The sequence below is a fragment of the Dendrobates tinctorius genome, unplaced genomic scaffold, assembly GCF_039654945.1.
Source record: "Dendrobates tinctorius isolate UK_male_01 unplaced genomic scaffold, ASM3965494v1 ptg000028l, whole genome shotgun sequence".
NCBI lineage: Eukaryota > Metazoa > Chordata > Amphibia > Anura > Dendrobatidae > Dendrobates > Dendrobates tinctorius.
Genome location: NW_027361696.1, coordinates 5,390,736 through 5,411,763, shown reverse-complemented (window position 1 = coordinate 5,411,763; position 21,028 = coordinate 5,390,736). Strand labels below are relative to the sequence as shown.

The 21,028-nt window shown below is 48.1% G+C and overlaps 1 protein-coding gene across 10 annotated transcripts in view; it reads left to right on the top strand.

The window, feature by feature from the left end:
* LOC141085046 (protein CEPU-1-like) overlaps positions 1-21,028 on the top strand; it is a 1,055,154-nt gene that overhangs the window by 596,700 nt on the left and 437,426 nt on the right. For 6 of the 10 annotated variants that reach the window (XM_073570040.1, XM_073570042.1, XM_073570041.1 and 3 more), the window contains exon 2: positions 17,060-17,144. In XM_073570040.1, coding sequence (XP_073426141.1) covers positions 17,060-17,144 — 85 coding nt within the window. Of the gene's footprint in view, positions 1-7,639; positions 13,854-17,008; positions 17,145-21,028 lie in introns of those variants that run through there. The other 4 variants (XM_073570036.1, XM_073570030.1, XM_073570045.1 and 1 more) reach the window with 4 other exon arrangements.

The following is a 21,028-nucleotide window of genomic DNA, read 5'->3' as shown; positions in this document are numbered from 1 at the left end:
ACGGTGCACAATGTGCGGGGCACTTCTCGGTAATATCATAAACTCTGAACATGATGGGGTTTATCATGGCTGGCTCCATGACCAGTCCCATCACTGGTCCCAGGAGCTTGTATGCTACTCTGTTCTTACATCATCCGCTGCCCAGAAATCTCCATGTTGACTCCAGTGAAGTCTCTTGCTGTCCATGGTCCTGATGTAAAGTTTTTACCGAAGGTCAGATAGTCAGAAATGTGCTGTCACAATGAGGACTTCACAGCTTGTCATTGCACATCTCCCGTCTCTGCACTGTGTGACAATATTTTCCAGATGACGACATGGACAGTGGAGTCCTTACAAGTTGTCCTCTGTCCTCTTACCATGGCGATGATCCCTGTTCTGAACGACGGTTTGTGATCTCCATCACTGTGATACCTATGAGGGGCACAGCGCTTTAGGAAGTCTATCTACGCCTGCTGCCATGACACAAGGTGCTGGGGTCTCAGCCCTACTACTTTTGTGACTTCTGGAGGGCTGCATACTCGGATTCTCTGTTATGTTATTGATCACAGCAGTCCTTTATATCGCTGCCTCTAATGATCTACTCTGCAGCCATGACGACCACAGACCAGTACACACGAAGGATCGACCTATCAGCCAGAGGTCAGCAGATGTCAAGCACACAGGATGGCACTTCTTCCATGAGGGATTTTCAGTACCATTCGGCTTAACCCCTGACTACATATGGAATCATTGATCTCCACCCCAGATTACTCGTGGAATCTGCTAATCTCCACCCGATTACTCATGGAATCCCCTAATCTCCACCCCTGACTACACGTGGAATCCGCAAATCTCCACCCCTGACTGCACATGGAAACCGCTAGTCTCCATCCCTGACTACGCATGGAATCCGCTAAGCTCCACCCCTGATTCAACGTGGAATCCGCTAATCTCCACACCTGACTACATGTGGACTCCGCTAATCTCCACCCCTGACTACATGTGGAATCCGTTAATCTCCACCCCCGATTACATGTGGAATCCACTAATCTCCATCCCCAATTACACGTGGCAGCCGCTAATCTCCATCCTTGACAACACACGGAATCCGCCGATCTCCACCCCTGACTACACATGGAATGCGCTAATCTCCACCCGTTTCCACGTGTAATCCGCTAATTTCCACCCCTGACTACACGTGGAAACATTGATCTCCACCCATGATTACATGTGCAATCTACTAATCTCCACCCGATTCCACGTGCAATCCGCTAATCTCCACCCCTGACTACACGTGGAATCCGCTAATCTCCACCCGATTACTCATGGAATCCCCAATCTCCACCCCTGACTACACGTGGAATCCACTAATCTCCACCCCTGACTGCACATGGAAACCGCTAATCTCCACCCCTGACTACGTGTGGAATCCGCTAAACTCCACTCCTGATTCAACGTGAAATCCACTAATCACATCTGACTACACGTGGAATTCGCTAATCTCCACCCCTGACTACACGTGGAATCTGTTAATCTCCACCACCGATTACACGTTGAATCCACTAATCTCCATCCCCAATTACACGTGGCAGCCACTAATCTCCACCCGACTACACGTGGAATCCGCCAATCTCCACCCCTGACTACACGTGGAATGTGCTAATCTTCACCCGTTTCCATGTGTAATCCGCTAATTTCCACCCCTGACTACACGTGGAATCCGCTAATCACCCCTGACTACACGTGGAATCCACTAATCTCCACCCCTAACTACACTGCACGTGCAATCTGCTAATCTCCTCCCGACTACACATGGAATGCGCTAATCTCCACCCCTAATTCCATGTGGAATCCGCTAATTTCCACCCCTGACTACACGTGGAAGCATTGATCTCCACCAATGATTTCATGTGCAATCCACTAATCACCCGATTCCACGTGCAATCCGCTAATCTCCACCCCTGACTACACGTGGAATCCACTAATCTCCACCCCTAACTACACGTGGAATCCGCTAATCTCCACACCTGACTACATGTGGAATCAGCTAATCTCCACCCCTGATTACACGTGGAATCCGCTCATCAAAACCCCCTGATTACATGTGGAATCCGCTCATCTCCATCCCCGATTACACTTGGAATCCACTAATCTCCATCCTTGATTACACGAGAAATCCACTGATCACCACCCCTGATTACATGTGGAATCCGCTCATCTCCATCCTAGATTACACTTGGATTCCGCTGTACAGGCAGGTCTTGTCACAGTGAAGATGAGGTACAATTTCCTATATATCCGATCGTGAGATAAGCCAGGGGCTCATGGGTACCACAGATCAGGAGTAAAGTGCTTCGAGAATCAAAGATGAATTGGGTGCTGATCCATGTCTATTATTAGATATCTGGGACTGGAGAATTCCCAGTAAGTCCCAGTTGAATCGTTTCCTGGTACTCTGGGAACTGCAGCGCCTCATTATGGGACAGAGCCATCACCTGACTAGGACGCCGGCATCGGCACATCCTCGGCATCCACAGCTCAAATTGAGATGTTTATCCTTAAATATCATTGGGGGGACGACAGAGGAGCGCGAGCGGGGAAGAGATAAACCTCACTGTGCCCCTCTATCTCCGGCCTTTCATTAGTCTGATTCTCCCAGCGCCACAGCTGCTTCCAAGCTTCATATCTACTTTACATGAGCAAATTATTCTAAAAACACAAAGATGAGTGCGGTAAACAGGCGGTTGCGAGGCGTCAACGAGGCGGCTAGCAGAGGACTAGATAAGAGGCAGAAAGATAGTTCTGACAGTTCCACGGCCGCGCCGCTCCCTCCGCTGCAACAATTTATTCTGACATTTCATTCTGGCATTTAAGTGTATTTTCTGTATTTTGTGACATCGGCACTGACAGACGATACGCAGATTCCTGCTGGAGGCTTTTTTTCCCTTGTTTTGCTTTCACTTTAAGAAATAGAAAAGTAAAGAATTAATGAGGCAGAAAGATTATTATGTGATGTAAATCCGCAGCTGCGCCATCAGATCTTACCTATAGATTTCGGGGCCACCTATAGATTCTAAAGAGCAGACGGAGCCGAAACCGGAGACAGAGCAGAGGGCAAAGGGCAGAAACGTATGAGATACAATCAGAGGGTCAACAACTAGCGACCAGAGAGTAACAGAAGTAGGGATCAGTAAAGACTAAACGGAGGGGAAGGGAGAGCAAGAGAGGAGAATGTAGGGATCAGTACAGAGTAATCAGCGGTGAAGGGAGTGCAGGAAAGGAGAACACAGGAATCAGTACAGAGTAATCAGCGGTGAAGGCAGTGCAGGAGAGAACGTAGGGATCAGTATAAAGTGATCAGCAATGAAGGAAGTGCAGGGGTGAATGAAGGGATCAGTATAATCAGCGGTGAATGGAGAGCAGGAGAGGACGTAGGGATCAATAGCGAGTAATCAGTGGAGAAGGGAGTGCAGGAGAGGAGATAGTAGGATCAGTACAGAGTAATCAGTGGTGAAGGGAGTACAGAAGAGAATGTAGGGATTAGTTTAAAGTGATCAGCAATGAAGGAAGTGCAGGGGAGATTGTAGGGATCAGTATAGAGTAATCAGCGGTGAATGGAGAGCAGGAGAGGACATAGGGATCCATAGCGAGTAATCAGTGGTGAAGGAAGTGCAGGAGAGGAGAATGTAGGGATCAGAACAGAGTAATCAGAGGTGAAGAGAGTGCAGGAGAGGTGAATGTAGGTATCAGTACAGAGTAATCAGCGGTAATGAGAGCGCAGGAGAGGAGAATGTAGGGATCATTATAATCAGAGGTGAAGGGAGTGCAGGAAAGGAGAATGTAGGTATCAGTACAGAGTAATCAGCAGTGAAGAGAATGCAGGAGAGGAGAATGTAGGGATCATTATAGAGTAATCAGAGGTGAAGTGAGTACAGGAGAGGAGAATGTAGGGAACAGTACTGAGTAATCAGTGGTGAAGGGGGTGCAAAAGAGGAGAAAGTAATGAGTATAGAATCAGCGGTGAAGAGAGTGCAGGAGAGAACGTAATGATCAGTACAGAGTAATCAACGGTGTAGGGAGTGTAGGAAAGGAGAATGTAGGGATCAGAACAGAGTAATCAGAGGTGAAGGGATTGCAGGAGCAGACAACGTAGGGATCAGTACAGAGTAATCAGTTTTAAAGAGTGCAGGAGAAGAGAAAATATGGATCATTATAAAGTAAACAGGTGAAGGGAGTGCAGGAAAGGAGAACATAGGGATCAGTACAGCGTAATCAGAGGTGAAGGGATTGCGGGAGAGAACGTAGGGATCAGTACAGAGTATTTAATGGTGAAAGGAGTACAGGAGAGGAGAATGTAGGGTTCAGTACAGAGTAATCATCAGTCAAGGGAGGGCAGGAGAGGAGATGGTAGGGATCACTACAGAGTAATCAGCTGTGAAGCGAGTGTAGATCAGAACCACAGGGATCAGTACAGAGTAACCAGTGGTGAAGGGAGTGCAGGAGAGAATGTAAGGATCATTTTAGAGTAATCAGCTCTGAAGGGAGTGTGGGAGAGAACATAGGGATCAGTAGAGAGTAATTAACGGTGAAAGGAGTGCAGGAAAGAACAACGTAGGGATCAGTACAGAGTAATCAGCGGTGAAGGAAGTGCAGAAGAGAAGGTAGATATCAGCACAGTAATCAGTAGTGAAGGGAGTGAAGGAGATGACAATGTAGGGATCAGTACAGAGTAATCAGGTGAAGAGATTGCAGGAGCAGAGAACGTAGGGATCAGTACAGAGTAATTAGTGGTGAAGGGTGTGCAGGAGGAGAATGTAGAGATCAGTGCAGAGTAATCAGCGGTGAAGGGAGTGCAGGAGAGGAGAAATTAATACAGAATAATCAGTGGTGAAGGGATTGCAGGAGAGGAGAATGTAGGGATCAGTACAGAGTAATCAGTAGTGAAGGTAATGCAGGAGAGAACGTAGAGAGCAGTATAGAGTAATCAGTGGTGAAGGGAATGCAGGAGAGAACGCACAGATCAGTACAGAGTAATCATCAGTGAAGGGAATGCAGGAGAGAACGTAATAATTAGTACAGAATAATCAGTGGTGAAGGGATTGCAGGACCGAAGAAGGTAGGGATCAGTACAGAGTAATCAGCGGTGAAGGGAGTTCAGAAGAGGAGTGTGGAGAAATGGGGGTTAGTGGGTGCTTTCGTCCGCTGGCCAGGCTGTCTTTAGCAAGAATGCATGGACCAGGGCTCATACCACTGAACGCCCCGCTCTCTACCCGTGAGCGGGACACTACACAGATGACACAGAGTGAGGGGTAAAACAGTGTGGCAATACTTTATTGACTCACAACTCCCAAAAGCACACATAACAGTCCCAGCAAAAACCCAAGATGATGCAAATTACAGGGTCTCATCCTTCCGCTGACTTGTCGGGAATAGAGCCGCCTCCAGTGTCGGTGAGCGGTCCTGTGTACTTTCAGACGGGTCCGTCGTACCTTCAGCTGAGATCCTGAAGAGTCACACCGACCAGAAGAAATGGTCTCTTTATACAGTGACATGTACCCCAACAAGTGTCCTTTCAGTCCCACATCATAGATAATGGGGATGAGATCAATAGCATTACTTGAATATTTAAACTATTTACATAGTTTTCCCCTTTCTGCTTTTAACGTCAACAAACTGGCTCCGTAGCACAATGCATACTTAACATATCAGCAGACCTCACTATTCATCAAGGATAAGAGCACACTATGTTAAAGCAAATATCAGCTTACAAGTCAATATTCCAGACTCAAACAAATGTCTGTTTTCTTGACCAACCAGAAATCAACACATAAATCCAAAAGTCAACATACAGATCAAAAGTCAATTCTTCTTGGTTTGCTACTCATGGTTGTCTTGGTAATTAAGATATCATCTGGTTTTTTCCCAAGGAGAAATTAGGGATCATTATACAGTGAACAGATGTGAAGGTATTGCAGGAGAGGAGAATGTAGGGACCAGTATAGAGTAATCTGTAGTGAAGGGAGTGCAGGAAAGGAGAACGTAGGGATCAGTACAGAGTAATCAGAGGTGAAGGAAGTGCAGGAAAGAGGAATGTAGGGATCATTATACAGTAATCAGCTGTGAAAGGCATGCAGGAGAGGAGAACGTAGAGTTCATTGCATAGTAATCAGTGACAAAGAGAGTACAGGAGAGAAGGTGTTAAGGATCAGTACAGAGTAAACATTGGTGAAGGGAGTGCAGGAGAGGAGAACATAGGGATCATTCCAGAGTAATCAGTGGTGAAGGGAGTGAAGAGGAGAAAGTAGGAATCAGTACAGAGTAATGAGCTATGAAGGGAGTGCAGAAGAGGAGAATGTAGGGATCAGTACAGAGTAATCAGCGGTGAAGGGTGTGCAGGAGAGAAGGTGGTAAGGATCAGTACAGAGTAAACATTGGTGAATGGAGTGCAGGAGAGGAGAACGTAGGGATCAGCACAGATAAATCAGTGGTGAAGGGTGTGCAGGACAGGAGAACGTAGGGATCTGTACCGAGTAATCATCGGTGACAGGAGTGCAGGAGAGGAGAATGTAGGAATCAGTACAGAATTTTCAGCGGTTAAGGGAGTGCAGGAGAGGAGAACGTAGGGATCTATACCGAATAATCAGCGGTGAAGGGAGTGCAGGAGAGGCGAACGTAGGGATCTCTACAGATTAATCATTGGTGAAGGGAGTGCAGGAGAGGAGAATGTAGGGATCTGTACAGAGTCATCAGTGTTGAACGGAGTGCATGAGAGAACATAGGGATCAATACCCAGTAATCAGTGGTGAAGGGAGTGCGGGAGAGAACGTAGGGATCAGTACAGAGTAATCAGTGATGAAGGGAGTGCAGGAAGGGAGAATGTAGGGATCATTATAGGGAACACAGAGGTGAAGGGAATGTAGGAGAGGAAAACGTAGGTATCAGTACCCAGTAATCAGCAGTGAAGGCAGTGCAGGAGAGGAGAACGTAGGGGTCATTATAGAGTAATCAGCGGTGAAGCGAGTGCAGGAAAGGAGAATGTAGGGATCAGTACAGAGGTGAAGGGAGTGCAAAAGAGAAAGTAGGGATCAGTACAGAGTAATCATCAGTGAAGGGAGTGCAGGATAAGAGAATGTAGGGATCAGTACAGAGTAATTAGCGGTGAAGGGAGTGCAGGAGAGGAGAACGTAGGGATCTGTACAGAGTCATTGTTAGGGCTGGCGGAACGCACCAAATAATAAAATAATAGTAAGGTGCGTTCGCAGCCCGGGGTCCACCGTGCAGAGGTGGTAAACTGCTGCTTAGGCTAGTTTCACACTAGCGTTCGTGGGCGCAGCGCAGGGCCGCCGCTAAGCCCCACCCCCTCCGGTCAGTTCCTCCTCTGATCGCATGAGGCTGCATGCGATCAGTGTATCCTATATTTAGCGTTGGATATGCTGATCGTGTGCTGACCGTGCGCTGGTTAGATTTTGCGGGCGCTGCGCCCAGCGCACAAAAATGCGCTGTGTTGCATTTTTGTGCTCTGGGCGCAGCGCCAGCAAAATCAGACCAGCGCACGGTTAGCGCACGATCAGCGTATCCAACACTAAAGATAGGATACGCTGATCGCATGCAGCCTCATGCGATCAGAGTAGAAGCTGACCGGAGAGGCCGGGGCTTAGCAGCGGCCCTGAGCTGCGCCCACGAACGCTAGTGTGAAACTAGCCTTAGTAATGGCGGAAGTATAAAGCGGTATACAAAAGGTCACACATGGTTTAACGTCACCTAGTGTGATCAGGGCGAACTCTGTTACCTCACAGAGCCGCACTACTGCAGAACATAAATGCCGGAGCCTGTTTAGCACACAGAGCTCGGTAACGGAGCGCACAGAATGCGGTCACAGAACTCTGCCCCAAGGACACGGGGTCAGAGTCCCTCTAGACGCTAATATCCGGGTATAATATAAGGTTGTACATGTCTTAATTATGTAGCAGGAGTTGGGGTAGCCCCCTCATAGAATATAAAGCAGCCCCCTCACATAGTATAATGCAGCCATCTCATAGAATATAATGCAGCCATCTCATAGAATATAATACTGCCCCCCTCATAGGGTATAATGCACCCCCTCATAGGGTATAATGCACCCCCTCACAGGGTATAATACTGCCCCCCTCATAGGGTATAATACTGCCCCCCTCATAGGGTATAATACTGCCCCCCTCATAGGGAATAATGCACCCCCTCATAGGGTATAATACTGCCCCCCTCATAGGGTATAATACTGCCCCCCTCATAAGGTATAACACTGCCCCCCTCATAGGGAATAATGCACCCCCTCATAGGGTATAATACTGCCCCCCTCATAGGGAATAATGCACCCCCTCATAGGGTATAATACTGCCCCCCTCATAGGGTATAATACTGCCCCCTCATAGGGAATAATGCACCCCCTCATAGGGTATAATGCACCCCCTCATAGGGTATAATGCTGCCCCCTCATAGGGTATAATACTGCCCCCCTCATAGGGTATAATGCTATATAGATATATAGATATAGAGTTAGATAGATATAGATAGAAAGATAGATGTAGAAATAGATAGATATAGAGATAGATAGTAGATAATGGATAGAAAGTAGATAATGGATAGATATAGATAGAAAGATTCATAGAGATAGATAGAGATAGATATAAAGATAGATATAGAAAGATAGATCGATAGGTAGATAGATATAGAGATAGATAGAAAATAGATAATGGATAGATAGATAGATATAGAGATAGATAGCTATAGATAGAAAGATATAGAGATAGATAGATATATAGATAGAGATAGATAATAGATAGAGATAGATAATAGATAGAGATATACAGATATAATAATAATAATAATAATATAGACATATATAGATATAGAGATAAATATATATAGATACATGGCTATAAATAAAAATAGATATAGAGATATATAGAGATAGATAGATATAGAGATAATAGATATAGAGATAGATAGATAGATAGATAGATAGATTGATAGATATAGAGACAGATAGATATAGAAAGATAGATATAGAGATAGATATAGAGATAATAGCTAGATATAGAGATATGTATAGAGATAGATAGATATAGAGTTAGAAAGATAGATATAGAGAGATATAGAGATAGATAGAGATAGCTAGATAGATGGATAGATAGATATAGATAATAGAGATAATAGATAGATATAATAGATAGATATAGAGATAGATATAGAGATAGATATAGAGATAGATGGATAGATCAATAGATAGATAGATAAAGAGAGATAGAGATTGAGATTGATAGATAATGAGATATAGAGATAGATATAGAGATATAGTGTTAGATAGAAAGATAGCTATAGAGATAGATAGATATAGAGATAGATATGGATATAGAGATAGATATGGATATAGAGATAGATATGGATATAGAGATAGATATGGATATAGAGATAACAGATATAGAGATAGATAGATAGATATAGAGATAGATAGATAGATATAGAGATAGATAGATAGATATAGAGATAATATATAGATAGATAGATACAGAGATAATATATAGATAGCTATAGAGAGAGAGATATAGAGATAGATATAGAGAGAAACAGATATATATATATAGAGATAGATATAGAGATAGATAGGTAGATAGATATAGAGATAGATAGATATAGATATAAAGATAGATAGAGATAGAGAGAGCGGTAGATAGAGAGAGAGATAGATACAGAGATCGATAAATAGATAGAGAGATAGATATAGATAATAGATAGAGATAGATAGATAAAGATAGATAATAAATATAGAGATAACAGATAGATATAGAGATAGAGTAAGATAGAAAGATATAGAGATAGGTAGATATAGATAATAGAGATAGCTAGATAGATAGTAATAATAGATAGATATAGATAGATTTAGATAGAAAGATAGATATAGAGATATATGTAGAGATAGAAAGATAGATAGAGATAGATATAGATAATAGATAGAGATAAATAGATAGATAGATATAGAGATAGATATAGAGATAGAAAGATAGATAGATATACAGAGAGATAGATATAGAGATAGAGATAAATAGATAGATATAGAGAGAGATATAGAGAGAAATAGATATAGATATAGAGATAATAGATATATATAGAGATATATAGATATAGAGAGAGATAGATACAGAGAAAAGATATAGAGATAAATAGATAAAGATAGATAGATATAGAGATAGAAAGATAGATATAGAGATAGAGCGATAGATAGATATACAGAGAGATAGATATAGAGATAGATAGCTATAGAGATATAGAGATAGATATAGAGAGAAATAGAGATAGATATAGAGATAGATAGAGATAGATATAGAGATAGATATAGAGATAGATATAGAGATAGAGCGATAGATAGCGAGAGATATAGATATAGAGATAGATAGATACAGAGAAAAGATATAGAGATAGATAACGGATAGATAAATAGATAGATAGGTATAGAGATAGATAGATATAGATATTAGATAGAGATATATATAGATAAAGATAGATAGATATAGATGGTAGCTAGATAGATAATAAATATAGAGATAATAGATATAGAGATAGAGTAAGATAGATAGATATAGAGATAGATAGATAGACATAATAGATAGATATAGAGATAGATAGATAGATAGATGTAGGATGTAGAGATAGAAAGATAGATATAAAGATAGAGCGATAGAGATAGATATAGAAATAGATATAGATAATAGATAGAGATAGAAAGATAGATAGATATAAGAGAGAGAGATATATATAGAGATATAGAGATAGATAGAGAGAGTGAGAGAGATATAAAAAACAAAACAAAACACAATACTCACCTCTCCTCCTCGCTCCCACGCTGATCCCGGCTTCAGTGTCAGGAGCTGCCCCCTCTGCCAGACACACAGCGGGTGCGCGATGTAGTGACGTCATCGCGCACTGGCTGTGGGCCAGGAGCAGAGAGGACTGAGGGCGGCGCCGGCCCTGATTTACAGCTGTAGTCTGCAGAGCAGCTCACTGGGCTGGGGGCGGGGCCTCTGGGGGGGTGAAGACCTGAAATGAGATTCACTGCTTCGCAGTGAATATTCATTTCTCTTTAGCAGCGGGACAGGGGCTCCTGCCTCCTGACACCCGCTGCTGCTCCGCTGGCAGGGGCCCCCATAGCAGCTGCATGGTGTGCGACACACCACTGGCTGGGGGCCCCTGGAGCAGCGGGGGCCCTAGGCAACTGCTGGCCCTGTATGCCAGCAGGTGCCAGGGCCCACCAGATGCCAGGGCCCACCGGAGAATCCACCGGTTCCCCGGTGGGCCAGTCCGACGCTGCTCACTACTCATAGTCTGGTAATGCAGTCTATACTAGCGCATGGCCGAGCGGCCATGCGAACCTTTTATAGCAGCGTCCTTCCGGGACCTTCCTGATGGTCCAATCCAAGCTGGAGAAGGACCTGAGCATGTGACCTCCGATCTCCAATGAGAGATCGTCCCATGGGCATGCTCAGTGGACCGAAAGGAGGACTTAGTCCCTGGGTAGCTCGCTGCTGACCAGCATGTGTTGCTATAGCTGGACCAGAGGTGGCAGCAGCAACCAAACCCACAGCTGGTCTGAGCAGAGCGCCGGGATCGACGAGTCTGCTGAGCAGCCTCCTCTGTGGCTGGAGAAGAATGGGAGACTGCCGAATGCAAGGCTTGGGATTCCTGCTGTGCGGTGTCAGGAACCTGACGCCTAACAGTAATCATCGGTGAAGGGTGTGCAGGAGAGGACAACGTAGGGATCTGTACAGAGTAATCATCAGCGACGTGAGTGCAGGAGAGAAATGTAGGAATCAGTACAGAGTTTTCAGAGGTTAAGGGAGTGCAAGAGAGGAGAACGTAGGGATCAGTAGTGAAGGGAGTGGGAGAGAACGTAGGGCTCATTACAGAGTGATCAGTGGTGAAGGATGTGCAGGAAGGAACAATGTAGGGATCAGTACAGTATAATCAGTGGTGAATAGAGTGCAGGAAAGGAGAATGTAGGGATCATTATACAGTAATCAGCTGTGAAAGGAGAGCAGGAGGAAAACATAGGGATCAGTACAGAGTAATCAGTTGTAACGAGTGCAGGAGAGGAAAACATAGGGATCATTATAAAGTAAACAGGTGAAGGGAGTGCAGGAGAGAAGAACATAGGGATCAATACAGAGTAATTATCGGTGAAGGAGAAGAGAATGTAGGGATCAGTGGTGAAGGGAGAGAACATCGGGATCAGTACAGGGTAATCAGCAGTGAAAGGAATGCAGGAGAGAATGTAGGGATCAGTAGAGTAACCAGCGGTGAAGAGAGTGCAGGAGAGGAAAATGTAGGGATCAACATAGAGTAATCAGTAGTGAAGGAGAGACCGTAGTAATCAGTACAGAGCAATCAGCAGTGCAGGAAAGAACGTAGGGATCAGTACAGAGTAATCAGGTGAAGGGATTGCAGGAGCGGAGAACATAGGGATCAGTACAGAGTAATCAGGTGAAGGGATTGCAGGAGCGGAGAACATAGGGATCAGTACAGAGTAATCAGGTGAAGGGATTGCAGGAGCGGAGAACATAGGGATCAGTACAGAGTAATCAGGTGAAGGGATTGCAGGAGCGGAGAACATAGGGATCAGTACAGAGTAATCAGGTGAAGGGACTGCAGGAGCGGAGAACATAGGGATCAGTACAGAGTAATCAGGTGAAGGGATTGCAGGAGCGGAGAACATAGGGATCAGTACAGAGTAATCAGGTGAAGGGATTGCAGGAGCGGAGAACATAGGGATCAGTACAGAGTAATCAGGTGAAGGGATTGCAGGAGCGGAGAACATAGGGATCAGTACAGAGTAATCAGGTGAAGGGATTGCAGGAGCGGAGAACATAGGGATCAGTACAGAGTAATCAGGTGAAGGGATTGCAGGAGCGGAGAACATAGGGATCAGTACAGAGTAATCAGGTGAAGGGATTGCAGGAGCGGAGAACATAGGGATCAGTACAGAGTAATCAGGTGAAGGGATTGCAGGAGCGGAGAACATAGGGATCAGTACAGAGTAATCAGGTGAAGGGATTGCAGGAGCGGAGAACATAGGGATCAGTACAGAGTAATCAGGTGAAGGGATTGCAGGAGCGGAGAACATAGGGATCAGTACAGAGTAATCAGGTGAAGGGATTGCAGGAGCGGAGAACATAGGGATCAGTACAGAGTAATCAGGTGAAGGGATTGCAGGAGCGGAGAACATAGGGATCAGTACAGAGTAATCAGGTGAAGGGATTGCAGGAGCGGAGAACATAGGGATCAGTACAGAGTAATCAGGTGAAGGGATTGCAGGAGCGGAGAACATAGGGATCAGTACAGAGTAATCAGGTGAAGGGATTGCAGGAGCGGAGAACATAGGGATCAGTACAGAGTAATCAGGTGAAGGGACTGCAGGACCGTGTGCCGCTGTGCTGTACAGGGGAGCAGCCATCGTGCGCGGATTGATTAGCTGTTTATTACGACAATAAGTGAATTAGACTCGTCACTTGTCGGCGGCTGTGCCTCGTTCCGCTGATTCAATCCTGGAAGGTTAATAGCCATCAGCATCCGGTATTACACCGCGGGGAGGAGGCGAAGCCTTACTTATTAACCCTTGCACCTCCACCCCTTGAGGAGGGTAATGCACCCAGTGAGCCATCCTCAGCCATTAGGAGGCCATTACTCATCGTCACCAAGCCGCCATCTCCAAACACTAATCAGGCCTAAAAAAGGGAACGTCCACCAAAGCTGTGGTCCGCCATCAACTCCAGTGCCTCGTATGAGAGAACCCCGCCACTGCCAGGACTGACCCCATCTCGGCGCATCCTCCCCTGCCGGCACTGGTGGTGAAGTGGCATCTTGGGAACATACAGCTGGATGCTAAATACGGCGGATCATTGGGTGGCGGATGACTGGGTGGCGGATCATTGGGTGGCGATGGGCTGTCGGGATGTTGAGTTTCCACATGAGGAGAAGCAATTTTCTGCAGGTAGTTCCTGGTGGCCGCCGACCTCTCCTGCTCAGAGCGTTCGCAGAGCCTGTGTTGTGCCTGCACCCAGATGGTCCGGGACGTCACTGCGTACACTCGTGATATCTGTGATCACGGACGCTCTTCTTCACCGGGTAACTGGGCATCATGGCCCCCTAGATAGAGGCGCAGCCCGCCTCAACAGGTCACAGCCTCCCTCCCCCCTATCTTTATTTTTGGCCTCTAGATTATGACATTTCTGCCTCCGATAGAGCGGCGACATCCCCCCCCCCCCGTACAGACCCCATCGGGTTAAATGAGACAGGCGACATTTCATTAGCCTGTAATCATTCGGTTACGGCACGGTGACGACAGTAACGAGACGTATTAATGGCAGGATCAGTGCGCCCGGCCTCTGCACTGCTTCTCTGTTTATCCCCCATTAATAAGCTTTCAATAATCCGCGGCTGTTTATGGGCCATAAATAAGCTCCGCTGCTCGCAACACCCGTTTATTTCCAGCCCGTCAGTCTGGCAGAGGGAGCGTCCCAGCGCCTTAAAGGGACACAACCAATTATTCCAGCAGAAAGGGGGCAACGCAAAGTGCCACCCCCACGGCATCAAGGTGGGCTTCCACTGCAGGAGGAAGGTGCTCACAGCTATTCGGCCATTAAAATGTGAATTCGCAACCCGTGAGCGAGAGCCTGCATTATAATACACGCCAAAAATATCTGCAAGAAGAACTACAAGCCCCAGGAGAAGCCAACCATTAACCTGCAAGAAATAGAGAATAGAGATTTATGTCTGTGCCCCCATCACCGCCCTCCGCACCCCTGTGCCCCCATCACCGCCCTCCGCACCCCTGTGCCCCCATCACCGCCCTCCGCACCCCTGTGCCTCCATCACCGCCCTCCGCACCCCTGTGCCTCCATCACCGCCCTCCGCACCCCTGTGCCCCCATCACCGCCCTCCGCACCCCTGTGCCCCCATCACCGCCCTCCGCACCCCTGTGCCCCCATCACCGCCCTCCGCACCCCTGTGCCCTAATCACCGCCCTCCGCACCCCTGTGCCCCCATCACCGCCCTCCGCACCCCTGTGCCCTCATCACCGCCCTCCGCACCCCTGGGACCCCATCACCGCCCTCCGCACCCCTGGGACCCCATCACCGCCCTCCGCACCCCTGGGACCCCATCACCGCCCTCCGCACCCCTTGGACCCCATCACCGCCCTCCGCACCCCTGGGACACCATCACCGCCCTCCGCACCCCTGGGACCCCATCACCGCCCTCCGCACCCCTGTGCATGTGTGTCTGTATATATACTGTACTGATAACAGGGGTATACTCACTTATACTGAGCACTGTATATATAATGCTCTGATAATACAGGGGTGTGGTCACTTATTATATACAGTGCTCAGTATAAGTGAGTACACCCCGGTATTATCAGTACATTATATACAGTGCTCTGTATGTACTGATAACACAGGGGTGTACTCACTTCTGCTGGGCATTGTACACACATACAGAGAAGTACTCACTTCTGCTGGGCACTGTACTAATCATACAGGGGTGTACTCACTTACTATATACAGTGCTCAGTATAAGTGAGTACACCCCTGTATTAGGAGTACATTATATACAGTGCTCTATATGTACTGACCATACAGGGGGTACTCACTTTTGCTGGGCACTGCGCTGAACATAGAGGGGTGTACTCACTTCTGCCAGGCACTGCACACACACACAGGGGTGTACTCACTTCTGCCGGGCACTGTACACACACGCAGGGGTGTACTCACTTCTGCCGGGCACTGCACACACATACAGGGGTGTACTCACTTCTGCCGGGTACTGCACACACATACAGGGGTGTACTCACTTCTGCCGGGTACTGCACACACATGCAGGGGTGTACGCACTTCTGCCAGGCACTGCACACACACGCAGGGGTGTACTCACTTCTGCCGGGCACTGTACACACACGCAGGGGTGTACTCACTTCTGCCGGGCACTGCACACATATGCAGGGGTGTACTCACTTCTGCCGGGCACTGCACACACGCAGGGGTGTACTCACTTCTGCCGGGCACTGCACACACGCAGGGGTGTACTCACTTCTGCCGGGCACTGCACACACACGCAGGGGTGTACTCACTTCTGCCGGGCACTGCACACACACGCAGGGGTGTACTCACTTCTGCCGGGCACTGCACACACGCAGGGGTGTACTCACTTCTGCCGGGCACTGCACACACACGCAGGGGTGTACTCACTTCTGCCGGGCACTGCACACACGCAGGGGTGTACTCACTTCTGCCGGGCACTGCACACACACGCAGGGGTGTACTCACTTCTGCCGGGCACTGCACACACACGCAGGGGTGTACTCACTTCTGCCGGGCACTGCACACACGCAGGGGTGTACTCACTTCTGCCGGGTACTGCACACATATGCAGGGGTGTACTCACTTCTGCCGGGCACTGCACACACACGCAGGGGTGTACTCACTTCTGCCGGGCACTGCACACACGCAGGGGTGTACTCACTTCTGCCGGGCACTGTACACACACGCAGGGGTGTACTCACTTCTGCCGGGTACTGCACACACACGCAGGTGTGTACTCACTTCTGCCGGGCACTGCACACACGCAGGGGTGTACTCACTTCTGCCGCCGCATGTTCCGTCTCCGTCCTGTCCGCTTGGTGCTGTAGCTCCGCCGGTCCTTCACACTGTGCCGAGTCGGGAGCTCCAGGTGAGAGGGAGGCGGTGTTAGGTGAAGGAGGGGCGTGGCAAAATGGAAATCAAGCCGTGATATGGGCGTGTTCAGTGTCAGGGAGGCGGGACGTGGGCGGGGCCGGCGGCAGCGGCTGCAGGAGGCGGCAGTGGAGCGCAGAGCGGGGAGGGTCTCAGTCGCGCGCTCCCGGCTGTGGAGACATGTAGCGCTGGGAGCCTCGGGGGCCCCTGTCGCTGTCCGCTGCGCTGTGTCTGCTCGGGCGGGGGAAGGATGCTGGGGGTCGTCGCCCCTTGGAGGTGGCTGCTCGCCCTGTGTCTCAGGCTGCTCTTTCTTGTGCCCGCAGGAGTGCCGGTGCGGAGCGGGGACGCCGGCTTCCCCAAAGCCATGGACAACGTGACGGTGCGACAGGGGGACAGCGCCATCCTCAGGTAAGACACACCTGTGCGACATCTGTGTGAGGTGTGCCCTAAAGGGGTTACATATACTGTGTGTAATATGTGACATGGGTGATATATACAGTGTATTATATGGGATATATGGAGGAGGGTGATATATACAGTGTATTATATGGGATATATAGAGGAGGGTGGTATATACAGTGTATTATATGGGATATATGGAGGAGGGTGATATATACAGTGTATTATATGGGATATATAGAGGAGGGTGATATATACAGTGTATTATATGGGATATATGGAGGAGGGTGATATATACAGTGTATTATATGGGATATATAGAGGAGGGTGGTATATACAGTGTATTATATGGGATATATAGAGGAGGGTGGTATATACAGTGTATTATATGGGATATATAGAGGAGGGTGGTATATACAGTGTATTATATGGGATATATGGAGGAGGGTGATATATACAGTGTATTATATGGGATATATGGAGGAGGGTGATATATACAGTGTATTATATGGGATATATGGAGGAGGGTGATATACACAGTGTATTATATGGGATATATAGAGAAGGGTGGTATATATAGTGTATTATATGGGATATATAGAGGAGGGTGGTATATACAGTGTATTATATGGGATATATGGAGGAGGGTGGTATATACAGTGTATTATATGGGATATATGGAGGAGGGTGGTATATACAGTGTATTATATGGGATATATGGAGGAGGGTGATATATACAGTGTATTATATGGGATATATAGAGGAGGGTGGTATATATAGTGTATTACATGGGATATATAGAGGAGGGTGGTATATACAGTGTATTATATGGGATATATAGAGGAGGGTGATATATACAGTGTATAATGTGATATATGGTGATATATAAAGTGTTTTATTTGTGATGTAGAGGAGGGTGGTATATAGAGGAGTGTGATATATACAGTGTGTAATATGTGATATTTATAGAGGAGGGATATATTCAGTGTATTATATGGGGTATTTATAGGGGAGTCAGATATACAGTGTATTATATGTGATATATAGAGGAGGGTGATATATGCAGTGTACTATATGGGATATTTATAGAGGTGGGTGTGATGTATACAGTGTGTAATATGTGATATATAGTGGGTGATATGTGAGGTGTATTAATTATGTCATGTATATAGAGGAGGGTGATATATACAGTGAATTATGTGATATATATGTGTGTGTATGTATGTGTGTATATATATATATATATATATATATATATATATATATATATATAATGATATACAGTGTATTGTGATGTATATGCAGGAGGGTGCTATATATAGTGTATTATATGTGATATAAAGAGGAGGGTGATATATACAGTGTATTATATGTGACATGTAGAGGAGGGTGATGTATTACAGTGTGTAATATGTGATGGTAGGCACGGCAACTTATAGGGAACATGCTTCTGACTGCAGAGCTCCCATATATTAAGCTAGAAAAGAACTCCGGGCAGTGCTTCTCCCTCTCATAACTTCCCAGGTGATGCCATAATTAGGACGCCCACTGACCAAGGGGAAGGGGCGTCCGGCCACACCCTCAGGGGTTAAATTCTTGTGCTAGGGTCGGAGTCTTCAGCTTTCTCCCTGGTTGACCATTCGAAGTTTTGTTCCCCCCGGATGACCATGTCTGCAGCTATGTCTGACCCCATGATCGAGGCCCTGCGGCAGAGAGCAGCACAGGAAGATAGGCCATGGTTACAATCCCTTATGTCCAGCCTTTGTGCTCACCTCCCTGTGCCCTCTCTTGAACCCCTAATGTGGCCGCAGGCCTCCCCCATATCTCCCAGGAACCCATCCGTTCCCGCGACACGGGCCTCCTTTCCCAGGACCCCTTCCTCCCCAGGCCTCACCCCCGGCCCTGCATGCCGTGCCGTCTCGCGCTCGCTCCCTGCTCCCCACCCCCGTGCCCACCTTCTGGGGTGTCTGGTCGCTCTCCCGGCCCGCCGGGGGCCGCTGCCGATTCTCCCGACTCCGTGGGTTCTACTCGGTCGGCCAGGCGCTCGCCGCAGTCCTCCCGCCCCCCCGGAGCACCTTCGCGTGGGCGGCGGGTCCCCGTCGCCGTCCACTGCCCTCACGCCGGACTGGGCCGCGGTCTTCATCCATGCTGGGCCTCGGCCGCCCCTGCCTTGCCCCCCCACTTTCGGTCTGCGGGCACGGACTTCTGGCGCCACAGGCCAGTATGCCCCGCCCACAATTTCCCCAGGATCGCATCACTGGGACCGCGGCCGCTCATGTCCTGTGCCCAGGCCCCTGCGAACTCCGCAGACATCGCAGCTGGGCCTGGGCATGCCCCACATATTTTTCAACAGAACGGAGCTCGGCCTGGCCTGCAAGCACAGGTCGACCAGGCACGAGCTCCACAAGCATCGGGAGCCCTGGACATCATGATGGCTGCTATGCCGCGGGACCCGGGGCCACAAAGAGGGGTCACTACGATAAGTTACCCCTGCCTCAGTCACCCACCTGCGGCAAGCGCCCGTCGCCCCACATCTGACCCGCGGCGTCTCCCTTGCAGGCGCAGCTGTGCCGCGTGATCGGGACGATAGGTCAGGTGTCAGAATTTACAATGCTGGTGCTGAACACGCGGTCCGGTCCTAGCCGACCATTCAACGCGCTCCGCAGCAAATACAGTACGTCTCTAAATCACGCAGTAACACAATCACTTCAAACCCCCCCCAATGACCCATCTATGTAGTAGCAATGAACGCACACTTGCCCCCCCCTTTTAATCACATCCCACACCTTGTCTCTGGCATATACAACACCTTCCCCCGTGTCACGCGCTACTCCTCCGTATTCGGCCCATAGCCAGCTCCATAACCCCCTACCCCTATTAATAGAGTCTGCGTCTGCCACCCCTAACGCAACCCGTAACTTTGGTGGTCGCAGGCATACATGGCACGGACCCTCACCATCCTTGTCCGAGGATTTCCGCCGCCATTCTCGCTGTCCTTCTGTTGCTGTTCTTGTTACAGGCATAGACACAGTTCATGCAGGAATCACCGCAGGTCACGATCCTCCAGATGGCGTTCACTGTCCACATCCGGACGGTCCGACACATCTGAGGATCACGGCAGGCGGTCTTGGGCATCCGACAGAAGACGGTGCACATGTTCTCCTTCCCTGGCTGCCAGTAGGAGAGAAACGTCCACACCTTGCAGAGCATTTGGTCAGAACAACATCCATGAAGCAGCTGGAGTTTCGCCGGCAGCGGTTGTCACGCGGCCTCAGGCACACAACAGTTGTCAGCTGTCCTTCGTTGGCTGCCAGCTGGGGAGACCCATCCCTATCTTCCAGTGCCACCAGCCAGCACCGACCCAAGGCATCAACAAGAGCCAGAGTTCCTCCATCTTCCGGAGCCCCCCGTGCTCAGGCACACGGCTGTCTCCCACAGCCACATGCCCCGTCATCGGCTACTTGTCAGGGACTCCCAGGAACATCTCCCTGGGCCACCAGCCAAGAGCAAGCCACCGTTACAGTGGGAGCCGGGGTACCTCCATCACCAGGAGACACTCGGCCTGCGCCAGACAGCGGTGAGTTTCGTATAATCGATGAGGATAACACAGGAGAGCGTGATCTAGCATCCGCCATCTGGGCGCTAGTTCACCGTTTAGATCACCCTGGTGGGTCAACCGTCACCAAGACAACACCTCAATCAGCTAGCCTTCAAAAGGACGTGTTTTTCTGTGGAATTAGTCCGCTAGGTACACACATAGACCTAGAGACAAAACAAAAGATATGGAATAATGAATATGTAGCTATATGGTCACTTTTATCATCAGACCAGCAGTCCGTAGATAAAGGAAGTCTGGCGAATGGTCAAGAGGAAAAATAGCGCATAAAATAAAC